The 12476-nt window shown below is 45.4% G+C and overlaps 1 protein-coding gene across 2 annotated transcripts in view; it reads left to right on the top strand.

Moving 5' to 3' along the window:
• Nucleotides 1–11448: 11448 nt before the first annotated feature.
• The window catches only part of SPNS3 (SPNS lysolipid transporter 3, sphingosine-1-phosphate (putative)), a 73201-nt gene continuing 72173 nt past the window's right edge, over nt 11449–12476 (top strand). For both annotated transcript variants that reach the window (XM_060204177.1, XM_007523066.3), the window contains exon 1: nt 11449–11643. In XM_060204177.1, coding sequence (XP_060060160.1) covers nt 11463–11643 — 181 coding nt within the window. In that variant the 5' untranslated portion in view covers nt 11449–11462. The remainder of the gene's footprint in view (nt 11644–12476) is intronic.

A 12476-nucleotide genomic window follows, 5' to 3' on the forward strand; every position in this document is an offset into this window, starting at 1 on the left:
ACCTGTGTAAGGATCCCAGTTCGAGCCTCCGGTTCCCCACCTGCAGGCAGGTCACTTTGCAAACGGTGAAGAAGGTCTTGAGGTGTCTGTATTTCTATCCTCTTTTATTTTATTTTATTAAAAAACTTAAAAATATTTATTTCCTTTTGTTGCCCAAACTTTATTGTTATAGTTGCTGTTGTTATTGATGTCATTGTTGTTGGATAGGACAGAGAGAAATGGAGAGAGGCGGGGAAGACAGAGAGGGGCAGAGAAAGACACCTGCAGACCTGCTTCACTACCTGTGAAGCAACTCCCCTGCAGGTGGGGAGCCGGGGGCTCGAACCGGGATCCTTACTAGGGTCCTTGTGCTTTATGCCATGTGCGCTTAACCTGCTGCATACCGCCTGACTCCCCCTCTCTCCTCTTTTCTATTTCCCCCTCCTCTCTCAATTTCTCTCTGTCCTATTTAATACAAAAATGAAAAGAAAAATGGCCACTAGGAGCAGTGGATTCATAGTGCAGGCACCAAGCCCCAGCAATAAGCCTGGAGGCAAAAAGAAAAAAAAGAAAGAAAATAATTTTTTTAAATTTATTTTTTATTTAAGAAAGGATAAATTAACAAAACCATAGGATAGGAGGGGTACAACTCCACATAATTCCCACCACCCAATCTCCATATCCCATCCCCTCCCCCGATAGCTTTCCCATTCTCTATCCCTCTGGGAGCATGGACCCAGGGTCGTTGTGGGTTGCAGAAGCTGGAAGGTCTGTCTTTTGTAATTGCTTCCCCGCTGAACATGGATGTTGACTGGTCAGTCCATACTCCCAGTCTGCCTCTCGAAAGAAAAGAATTTAAGAGGGACCAGGTGGTGACGCACTTAGTTGAATGCACATGTTACAGTGCCAAAGGACCCGTGTTCGAGCCCCTGGTCCCCACCTACAGGGGGTAAGCTTTGCGAGTGGTGAAGCAGGTCTGTAGGTATCTTTCTGTCTCCCTCCCTATCTCCCTTCCTGATCTCAATTTCTGACTGTCTCTATCCAATAAATAAAGATAATAAAAAATTTAAAAAGAAAAGAATTTAAGAAAAGGGGCCAAAGAGATAGCTCATCAAATAAAGTGCATGCCTTCCCATGCACACAGTCCAGCTTGATCCCCCCACATTATATGGAAGGTGCCCAGGCACTGGGGAAAGCTCCAGTGCTGTTGTGTCTCTTCTCTCTGTGTGTCTCTCTCTCTCTCTCTCTTTTACCAGAGGACAACTCAGCTCTGGCTTATGGTGGTGCAGGGGATTGAACCTGGGGCTTTGGAGCCACAGGTATGAGAGTTTCTTTGCATAACCATTATACTATCTACCCTTGTTCTCTCTCTCTCTCCATCTGAATGAAAAAATGGCCTGGAGGTATCAAATCCTATGTGTAAGAAGCTTCAGACACACAGACACACTAAAATAAATCAAACCCAAAACACCCAGTAGAGTGAAATTCCCTTAAGCACGTTTCAGGAGAGATTGCCTTTGCACCCAGATGGGAGATGACTGACTTGAGATGAAGGCTGTGACATCCAGCCTCCACCGTGGTCTGCAGTAAGCTTCACCTCCCAGTTTGCATGCTCCACAGTTCGCGCACACACACAGTAGGTATGGACGTGTCTGTTTGGCCTCTACTGGATTGCTTCCTCCGGAAGACACCATATTGTGAGAACAGTCTTGCAGAGAGGGGCAACTTGCCAGCCATGTGAGCAGAGCACCTTGGCAATGGACTGTCCAGCTCCATTGGAGCCATCAGAGGCTGCAGGTCCTGCTGACTTCTCACATAAGAGACCTGAGCCAGAACTTCCACCTAACTGACTCCCAAATGCCTGACTCTTTGAGACCACCAGATAAGTCTTCAATTTTTTGTTTATTTATTAAAAAGAAGAGAAGAGAAGAGAAGAGAAGAGAGAGAAAAAGAGAGAGAGAGAGAGAGAGAGAGAGAGAGAGAGGATATCACTCTGATGTGTGATTCTGGGGATCAAACTGGGTACGTCATGCTCACAGGTCAGACTCTACTCGTTGTGTTACCTCCTGGGTCACATGACTTGTGTGTGTTCTTAAAAACTACCTGTTGTGGCCTGGGAGGCCACAACAGTGGGTTAAGCATTGGATTCTTTTTTTTTTTTCTTTAAATATTTGTTTGATATTTATTTATTTATTCCCTTTTGTTGCCCTTGTTTTCTTAGTGTTGTAGTTATTGATGTCATCGTTGTTGGATAGGACTGAGAAATGGAGGGAGGAGGGGAACACAGAGAGGGGGAGAGAAAGACAGACACCTGCAGACCTGCTTCACCACCTGTGAAGTGACTCTCCTGCAGGTGGGGAGCTGGGGACTTGAACCGGGATCCTTACACTGGTCCTTGCGCTTTGTGCCACCTGCACTTAACCTGCTGCGCTACAGCCCGACTTCCAAGCATTGGATTCTTAAAGCATGAGGTCCTGAGTTTGACCCTTTGCATCATATATGCCAGTGTGATGCTCTGGTTTTCTCTCCCCTCCTCCTTTCTCTCTCAAACAAACAAACAAACAAATCTTTGAAAAAATAAATAAAGGGAAGGGGAGACAGCATAGTGGTTTTGTAAAAAGATTTTTCATGCCTGAGACTCCAAAGTTCCAGGTAAAACCCTCAGCACCACCATAAACCAGAGCTGAGTACCCCCCACCACTTCCTCAACCCTGGTATCTCTCTCATTAAAATAAATAGAGAAAATATTAAAAGAAAAAAGAAAGCTGACTGGTGTTTAAAAACACAAAAAATAATTGAAGCCACATGTTTGAGGCAGGGGGAGGGATTTGCGTGCAGCAACAGATCACACCACCACCCTAAATGATAAAAAGCACTGCAGAGGTAGGTGGTCCTGAGCATGCCTGAGACTCCCAGTTCCATCCTCAGCACAGCAAGTGGCAGAGCGATGCTCTAGTTCTCTCTCTCTGTCTCTCGTGAATCAATGAATAAACAACTCTTTAAAGGCTTTGTAAAAGCACTATAAAAAGCAAAGAGAGGTGGTGGTTTGGGAGGCGGCAGGTGGATAAGGTTCTGGACTCTCAAGCATGAGAGCCTTTGTCAGCATGAATGACGCTCCGATTTATCTTTCTCTGTCTCCTCTTTATCACTGAAGAAGATAAAAATCTTAAGAAAAGAGAGAGAGCAAGCAAGCAAGAGAGAGAAAACACTGGAGTCTTGATGATGTCATGGTGTCACTGAGTTAATCAGCCCTGAATCTCTCCACTGTCCAGCTTCTCACATGAGATAATTACTGTCTGTTTAGCTGTGGTGTGCTGTCAAAAGTGTCTGTACTGAGCCAGCCTCTAAAGGGAGAGATGCCTCAAGAATTTTGGAAGAGGGGTTCCTGGGTGGTTTTCTGTAACCTCTTACTTATTCTGTGAGGCTGGACATTTCTTTTGCTATTGGGGGAAGGAAAAGGACACGGGGAAGTAAACATTTAAACACTGATGAGAGTCCCTTTGGAAGGACCTCCACTAAATATAGTTTTAAATGAATTTCTGTACTGCTCACAGTTTATGAGGCACGGAGCCATGAGAGTCAGGACTGGTCAACTTACAAGTTCTTGATTCTACCTTTTTTTTTAAAACCTAGATAAATATTATAGGGGGCTGGGTGGTGGTGCACCCAGTTAAACTCACACAGTACTGAACACAAGGATCCGAGTTTGAGCCCCCAATTCCTTATCTTTGGGGTGGGGGTGGGGGTGGCGGGAATCTTCATAAACGGTGAAGCAAGTCTGCAGGCATCTCTCTGTTTCTCCCCTTTCAATCTCCCTCTCCTCTTTCAATTTCTTTCTGTCCTATCCAATAAAAAAAAAAATGGAAAAAAATGGTCACCAGGAGCAGAGGATTTGCAGTGTAGGCACTGAGCCCCAGCAATAACCCTGGAGGCAAAATAAATAAAAAATTAAATATTACTTTTATTTTAAAATTATTATTTTTAAATATTTATTTTATTTATTTATTTCCTTTTGTTGCCCTTGATGTTCCATTGTTGTTGTTATTGATGTCGTTGTTGTTGGATAGGACAGAGAGAAATGGAGAGAGGAGGAGAAGACAGGGGAAGAGAAAGATAGACACCTGCAGACCTGCTTCACTGCCTGTGAAGTGACTCCCCTGCAGGTGGGGAGCCAGGGGCTCGAACCGGGGGCTCGAACCGGGGGCTCGAACCGGGATCCTTAAACCGGTCCTTGTGCTTTGTGCCACCTGCGCTTAATCCCTGTGCTACTGCCCGACTCCCTTTAAAATTATTTTTTACTGAACTTTTAGATATTCTTATTTATATTTAACAGTCATATCTTGACCAACTCTCAGATCAACACTGTGTAGAGGGGCATTTCAGTGTTGATGTACCTGCTTCTCTAACATCTGAAATCCTGCTCTGCTCTGGCTTTTGGTGGTGCTGGAGACTGAGCCTAGCGCACAAGAGTTGTTTGCATAACCATTATGCTGTTTCCCTGGCCCTTACGAACCATTTTAAGTGTACAACTCAGTGCTATTAAGAGCATGCACCTTGTTTAAATATCAGTACTGTCCATCTCCAGAAATCTTTGATCACCCCACACTGAAACTCTAGATTCACTGACCAATAATTCCTTCTAGTCCGCCTACTCCCTAACCCCCACTCCCCGCCAGTCCCAGGCAGCTACCACAATACCTTCCATGAATTTGCCTCCTACCAGTCGACTCGTACAGCATTTGTTCCGTTGTGTCTGTCTTATTTTACTTAGCACATTGCCCTCAAGTCTCATCCAGACTGTAGCAGGTGGAAAATTTCCCTTATTTGGGACCAGGAGACAGCACTGTTTGGGAGCACACTAGATCTCCATTCCATGTATCACCATGAGCAGTGCCCACTCCCACCTCGCCCCCACTCGGGTTATTACTGGGGCTCAGTGCCTGCATCACAGTGCCACCACTTCTGGTGGCTACCACCTCCTCTTTTTCTAAAAGATACAGAAATAAGAGAGGGAGAAAAAGAGAGACACTTGTAGCATTGCTCCATCATTATGAAGCTTTCCTCCCCTGTAAGTGGGGACCAGGGGTTTGAATCCAATCCTTTCATCATGGGAAGGTGTGTGTTCTATGGGGTAGCCATTTGACCTTCAGTGCTTTTTTTTTTTTTTTCTTTTTTCTTTCAGAGACTTATTTACTGATGAAAAAGAAAGGAGAGAGCGAGAGCAAGGGAGAAACAAAGCATCAACCTGATACATACAATTCTTTCTTTCCTTTTTGGGGGGGATTGAATGATATTCTGCTATATCTTTCCTCCCCCTTTTTAAATTTATTGCAGGGTTATTGTCGTATTGCTTGATGCCAGCACTACAACTCCACTGCTTCTGGTGGCCATTTTTTTTCTTTTTTGTTAATTTTTTTTTTTATTTGATAGGACAGAGAGAAATTGATAGTTAGATAGAGAGGGAGAGAAAGACACCTGCAGACTTGTTTCACCACTCATGAAGCCTTCCCAGGTGCACTACCACCTGACCCCCATTCCATTGTATGTGTCTGTATCTAGAAGTGAGCATTTACTCTGAAGGGGAATGGGAAGATGACTTTGAAGATACCATGCATCAACTTGTAGAGACCGTAGGTTCTGGACTGCCAATCATGCTATGGGCAAGAGGGGGCAGCCACGTGGGGTGGAGTGTCTGCAGCCTGTGTAGGGTGATTGTCCCCTTCCAGGATCCTCCTCTGTGGCTGGGTGCTCTGCATCATGCAGAAAGTTGTCTCCCCCAACTGCTTTTCTCCCTCAAAAACAACGTTTCCTGTCAGTGTCCATGTGGCGTTTTTCTGTTTTTCTGTTCTCTGCAAAGCCAAACTTCCCAGGTGGAAGGTCAGAAAGCAGAAGCATCTGCCTTGGTGACTCTGGAGAAATTAATGGGGCCTTCTTCTGCCCCCCACCCCTATTGTGGGATTCACAGCAGGGCGTCTTCCCCCAGGACACAGACACACACCAAAGCTGGGAAGATCTAGAGATCTAGACCCCTCCCATGGTCCACCATGATGACCGCAGATATGCAAACAGGGAAGCTTCCTGTTGACGCCTCAGTGTTGGAAGCCAGTCTTCTATTTGATTACTGTCGACTTGGTGTTGCCCCCTGCTGGCTGCCTGCTCCCGAGATTGGCTGTCCTTGGGTTTCATTCCCAAGACAGCTTTTGACAAAGCTATTTTTCCCACATCCCCTCTGGATGTAGATCCAAATCCTGAATCCCTTGTGAGATTTTGTCCTTAGAAGCTGAGGTGTCCAGGACAGTCACATTCTGATGCATTTCTCATTCTGGGGTCAAAAGTCAGCCTCCCTTCGCTTGACCAGTCTTGGGAGGTCTGATCTGATGAGCTGTTCTTTTGTCCTTGTCTGGCTCTGAAGGTCAAAGCAGGGTGCATTTTGGTAAGGTACAGGTAAGGGCTGGACCTTGGAAAGAAGAGACTGTAACTAGCCTTGTCTGAGACAGGAGCCTTAGGATGGGGGTCTCTCCTGGCTTGGCCCTCACCAGCTATGGCTGGCATGAGTGAATGTGTGCTGTGTGTATATGTGTGTGTTTGCATGTGTGTAAGTGAAAGGGGGTGTGCTTGTGAACCTGGGTTTGTACTTCTACAGATGTGAAGATGTAGTTTTGATTACTGCTCAGCCCTGAGGACAAAGCCTAGTCCAGAATCTGCCCTACCTTTGCCAGGAAAAACACCATTTACTTAAACACACTTAGCACTTTCTTGATACCAAGGCAGAGTTCTAGGTACTTTTCTTTTATCTCTCTCTTTTTAAAATTAAAAAAAAAATTTATTTATTTATTCATTCCCTTTTGTTGTCCTTGTTTTATTATTGTAGTTATTATTGAGGTTGTTGTTGTTGGATAGGAAAGAGAGAAATGGAGAGAGGAGGGGAAGACAGAGAGGGGAGAGAAAGACAGACACCTGCAGACCTGCTTCACCGCCTGTGAAGTGACTCCCCTGCAGGTGGGGAGCCGGGGGCTCAACCCAGGATCCTTACGCCAGTCCTTGCGCTTTGCACCACCTGCACTTAACCTGCTGCGCTACCGCCTGACTCCCTTAAAATATTTTTAAATGTTTTATTTATAAATATTTATTTTTTATTATTGGATAGAGACAGAGAGATTGAGAGGGGAGGGGGAGATAGAGAGGGAGAGAGACAGAGAGACACCTGCAGCACTGCTTCACCACTCGTGAAGCTTTCCCCCTGCAGTAGGGACCAGGGGCATGAACCTGGGTCCTTGCACACTGTCATGTGTGCACTAACTGTGTGCGCCACTACCTGGCCTCCCTCTAGACACATTTAAAGGTACACCTAGTCTACGCCACCACAACACTATGAGATGTGATATGTGCGCTTGACTGGGTGTACCAGCACCTCTAGCACTATGAGGTGAGAGTTGTTAGCCCATTGTGTAGATGAGGAAACCGAGGTGAAATGACTAGCCTAAGATCCCATGGCCCGTGAGTGCTGAGTGTGGGGCACAGGCTCCATGGGACAGACTCTTAGCTGTGGTGCTAGACCGCCTGCATGTGCTTATGGTGGAGGCCAGGCCAGGTTTTGTACTGCCCTTTGTCTCACTAAGACCACACATTTGAAGTGTGATAAACCACACAGCAGAAGTCAAGGCCCTCCACCGCCACCAGCACCATCACAACAGTGGTAATAGTAGGCAGCCCTTGGTGAGTGCTTGCTGTGTGCCAGACTGGGCAGTGAGGAAAGCTACAGACACTTACCGCAGTTCCTCTACATTTAGTGAAATATATAATCTAGGTATCTACTATTACTTTAAAAAAGACATATTGATTATTATTTTATTTATTTATTTTTTAAATTAATTTATTTATTCCCTTTTGTTGCCCTTGTTGTTTTACTGTAGTAGTTATTATTGTTGTTATTGATATTGTTGTTGTTGGATAGGACAGAGAGAAATGGAGAGAGGAGGGGAAGACAGAGAGGGGGAGAGAAAGATAGACACCTGCAGACCGGCTTCACTACTTGTGAAGCGACTCCCCTGCAGGTGGGGAGCCGGGGCTCGAACCAGGATCCTTACGCAGATCTTTGCGCTTTGCCACATGTGCCACCTGTGCTTAACCCACTGCGCTACTGCCTGACTCCCTGATTTTTATTTTATTTACTTAAATAAAAGAGACACAAGGAAAAATACAGAGTTAGCAAAATAGATACCAAGGGACCAGGCAGTGGCACACCTGTTTAAGTGCACATAGTACTAAGTGTAAGGACCTGCCCAATGACACAGGTTTGAGCCTCCACTCCCCACCTGCAACATCACGTGAGGTGAAGTAGGGCTGCAGGTGTCTATCTTTCTCTTTCCCTCTCTGTCTCCCCCTCCCCTCTCAATTTCTCTGTCCTATGCAATAAAATAGGAAAAGGAAAAAAAAATAGCCACAAGGAGTGGTAAATTTATAGTGCTGGCACTGAGCCCCAGTGACTGGAGGCAAAAACAAACAAACAAATAAATAAAAACAGATAAATACCAGAGCACTGTGTAGCTCTATCCCCCCCCCCATTATTGGTGGATTAAAGCTTTACATTCAACAGTAAATACAATGGTTTGTACATGCATAAAATTTCTCAGTTTTTCACATAATAGTACAACCCCCACTAGTTCCTCTGTCATCCTTTTCCAGGACCTGTATTCTCCCCTCAACCCACCTCATAGTCTTTTACTTTGGTGCAATAGTAGCTCTGGTTTAGTGTGGTGCTGGGGATTGAACCGGGGACCTCTCAGCCTCAGGCATGAAAAAAGTCCTTTTTATATGAATATATATGGGCCCTAGGTCAGATCCATCGGGTTTATGGTTAGTGGTATTTATATGTTTTTCTCATATTTGGGAGCTACTCTCTGCCCTAATGCAGCTTTCTACGCCTATTCTCACCTCTGACATCATCTTCCCAGATTACACTTTTTAGTCCACTTGAATGTGAGATATTAGGCGAAAATTACTAGTCATGGGCCCCTTGGAGCATACCTAAAATAGACTTTCTGGCTTCTTTCCACACAGAGACCTCTAGTTTCATCTGCTCTATTCTTACCTTTAGGTTCCTATTTATTAAATAACTTGTCCTGCTTTGTATTTTACTGCCTTTCAGCCACCAAGTTGCAGACACTACCATGATTCTATCCTAACTTCCCTGGGCAGACAACGTTACCAATGTGTCCTACAACCTCATCTCCCCAGAGCCCTACACCACTAGGAAAAGATAGAAACAGTCTGAGGGTATGCACTGACCTGTCCATGTCCAGCAGAGAAACAATTACAGAAGCCAGACCTTCCACCTTCTGTGCTCCCAAAAGAATTTTGGTCCATACTCCCAGAGGGATAAAGAATAGGAAATTTTCCAAAGGAAACTTGGAACTCTGGTGGTGGTGGTGAGAACTGTATGAAGTTATACCCCTGTTATCTTACAATCTTGTTAATCATTATTAAATCACTAATGAAAAATTAAAAAACTGAAAAAAAAAGTTTTTTGTGTGAGCATTATGTTGTGTCCCCAACCTGTATTTGTTTGTTAAAATATACAGAGGGCACCACAGCATCCTTCTGGCGCATATGATACTGGATATTCAACTCAGGACCTCACGTTTGGAAGTCTAATGCTTCATCACTGCACTCCCTCTGGGCCACTTGTGTTTATTATTAAACAAGAGAAGTCAATTTTAAAAGGTTACAGACAACCTGACCTCAGCTTTATGACATTTCTGCAAAAGGCAAAACTCTGGAGACAATAAAAACACCAGGGGCTGACAAGGGTTGGGAAAAGAAGGTGGGTGAACAGGCAAAGCACAGAGGAGTTTTAGGGAAGTGAGACTCCTTTGTGTGATACCGTAATGGTGAATAAGTCATAAATTTGTCCAAACCCACAGAAAGTGCAACAGGAAGAGGGAACCTTAATGTCAAGAGTGCAGTTAGGGTGGTCGAGATGTGAAGGCAGTTTCCCCAGTTGCAGCCAATACCCCACTCTGGTGTGGGATACCAACAATGGAGGGAGACTTGGGCATGTGTGGGGGCAGAGGGCGGATGAGTCAAATCTCTCCTTTCTGCTTAATTTCATCATGGACCTAAAAGCTGAGACCTAAAAACTGTTAAAAAAAAAAAAAAAAGCCTGCAGAAAAGAGAGAGTGTCCCTCCCTCAGTTGAAGTCCGTCTGATGTTTGCTAGCCATTACATTTCTGGCCAGAATCCTGCCTAGATGACAGTGTGGCCTCTCAGGGTCTCCTGTGGACCTATAATGGCCATGGCCCCTCACTGATGTGGCTATTGCAGTCCTACAATCACATGCTGACTGGAGGCGTGGGAGGTGGTACAATGGTGGGGTCCTGGACTTGGGAACACAAGACCCTGAGTTCAATTCCTGGCATTGCATATTCCAGGCTGCTGTTCTGGACCCTCTCTGTGTCATGAAATAATTTTTAAAAAGAGGAAGAGGAGGAGGAAAAGGCATAGGAGGAGGAGGAACAGCAACAAGCTGGGGAAATACCTCCATGGGTACGGCACTGAACGCTCATGTCAGTGGTTGCCAGTTTGACCTCTGGTTCTGCATGTACTAGAGTGATGCTCTGGTCGGTCTATCTATCTGTATATCTGTCTGTATGTCTGCCTGCCTGCCTGTCTGTCTGTCTGTCTGTCTGTCTGTCTATCTATCTGTCTATCTATCTATCTATCTCCTCTTCTTCTTTCTGCCTTGTATGAAGCTCTCTTTCTTATATAATAAATAAATGAGAATCTTTAAAAGGAAAAGAAAGAAAGAGAGATGCTGACTGATTAATATATTTCTCCCTTGCTGCCAATAAACAGTCTGTGAAGAGACATTTGAAGACCATGCCGATATCTGGCCCCTTACCAAGAATGTTCCCCAGGACCTAGCATCCACTGAAGAGGTTTGCTCACAGGCTGGCTTCCTCTAGATAGTTTCTCTACCATGCTTTTTCCCTCTAGAGAAGATGTAGGAGAGGGCTCAATTACAATCCAGTCCTGTGCTGCTTTGCTGGCCAACACCCAGGCTGCCTGATTTGAGCTCGGCTCAAGGCCCTGAGTCACAGCTTGTCTCCTGTGCAGGCAGCCAGACCATGTGAGTGAGAAGTCTGGGAGCCTCATCTGCTCTGGTCCTGAATAGTTTCTCTTCCTCACTGCAGCCACCGGAGCCACAGTCTAGATCGAGGGACCACAGCATTCATTCTGTTGGTTGGGGGTAAACCAGGTGCCCTCTTCCTCCCTATTCGGCCTCACTGCTGGGGTGGTGAAATCTCACTGACAGGGCTGTGGTGGGCTCAGCAGGAACCTGTGATAAGATGCCTAACAGTTAGGGCAGCTGCTTTGAGGTTGGAAGCTTAGAAGCCCACAGGAAGTGACTCGGTAAAGAGCTGGTGCATCTTCACCCCAGCACAAGTCCCCAGACCAGAGCTGCAAACAGTGAGGCCGGGGCCATGTCTGTGGAGTGCTCAGAGCCTAACCCAGGTGGGCTGTCTGGGGCCTCGGGCTCCGACCAGTGTTCACTTCTGACCACATCTGCCTCCTGGAGCCTGCCCCGTTGGAGGGCTTATGTGGCTGCCGCCGTCCTCTGCTACATCAACCTCCTGAACTACATGAACTGGTTCATCATAGCAGGTGAGGAAGGATGTGGGCAGTCTGGGTAGCACTTGCTCTGCCACTAGAAGACACGGGTGAGGTGGGAGAAATTGAATCCATGTTCTATTCCTGAACAAAGGAGTTGCAATAGATGTAGGGGGTTGGAGAGCACCAGAGAGGACTGGTCTTCTAGGCAGTGTTGGGTGGAATACTGGGGTGAGGTTATGGAGGACAGGACAGTCTGGCCCAGGTTCTAAGCAAGAAGTGACTTGCTGGCTCTTAGGGGGCAGCAGGCTGTACACACACCTTGAATATTCTGTCTTTCTTTTTAGATACTAGGAGTCAACGTGCTCTATGTTCTTTTTTTAAATTTCTTTATTGGGGAACTAATGCTTTACATTTGACAATAAATACAATAGTTTGTACATGCATAATACTTCTCAGTTTTCCATATAACAATACAACCACCACTAGGTCCTCTGTCATCCTTCTTGGACCTGTATTCTCTCCCCTAACCACCCCAGAGTCTTTTACTTTGGTGCAACATGCCAATTTCAGTTCAGGTCCTACTTGTGTTTTCTCTTCTGATTTTGTTTTTCAACTTCTGCCTGAGAGTGAGATCATCCCATATTCATCCTTCTGTTTCTGACTTATTTCACTTAACATGAATTTTTCAAGGTCCATCCAAAATTGGCTGAAAATGGTGAAGTCATCATTTTTTATAGCTGAGTAGTATTCCATTGTGTATATATACCACAACTTGCTCAGCCACTCATCTGTTGTTGGACACCTGGGTTGCTTCCAGGTTTTGGCTATTACAAATTGTGCTGCTAAGAACATATGTGTACACAGATCTTTTTGGATGGATGTGT

Source organism: Erinaceus europaeus, chromosome 12 (genome assembly GCF_950295315.1).
Source record: "Erinaceus europaeus chromosome 12, mEriEur2.1, whole genome shotgun sequence".
Classification (NCBI taxonomy): domain Eukaryota; kingdom Metazoa; phylum Chordata; class Mammalia; order Eulipotyphla; family Erinaceidae; genus Erinaceus; species Erinaceus europaeus.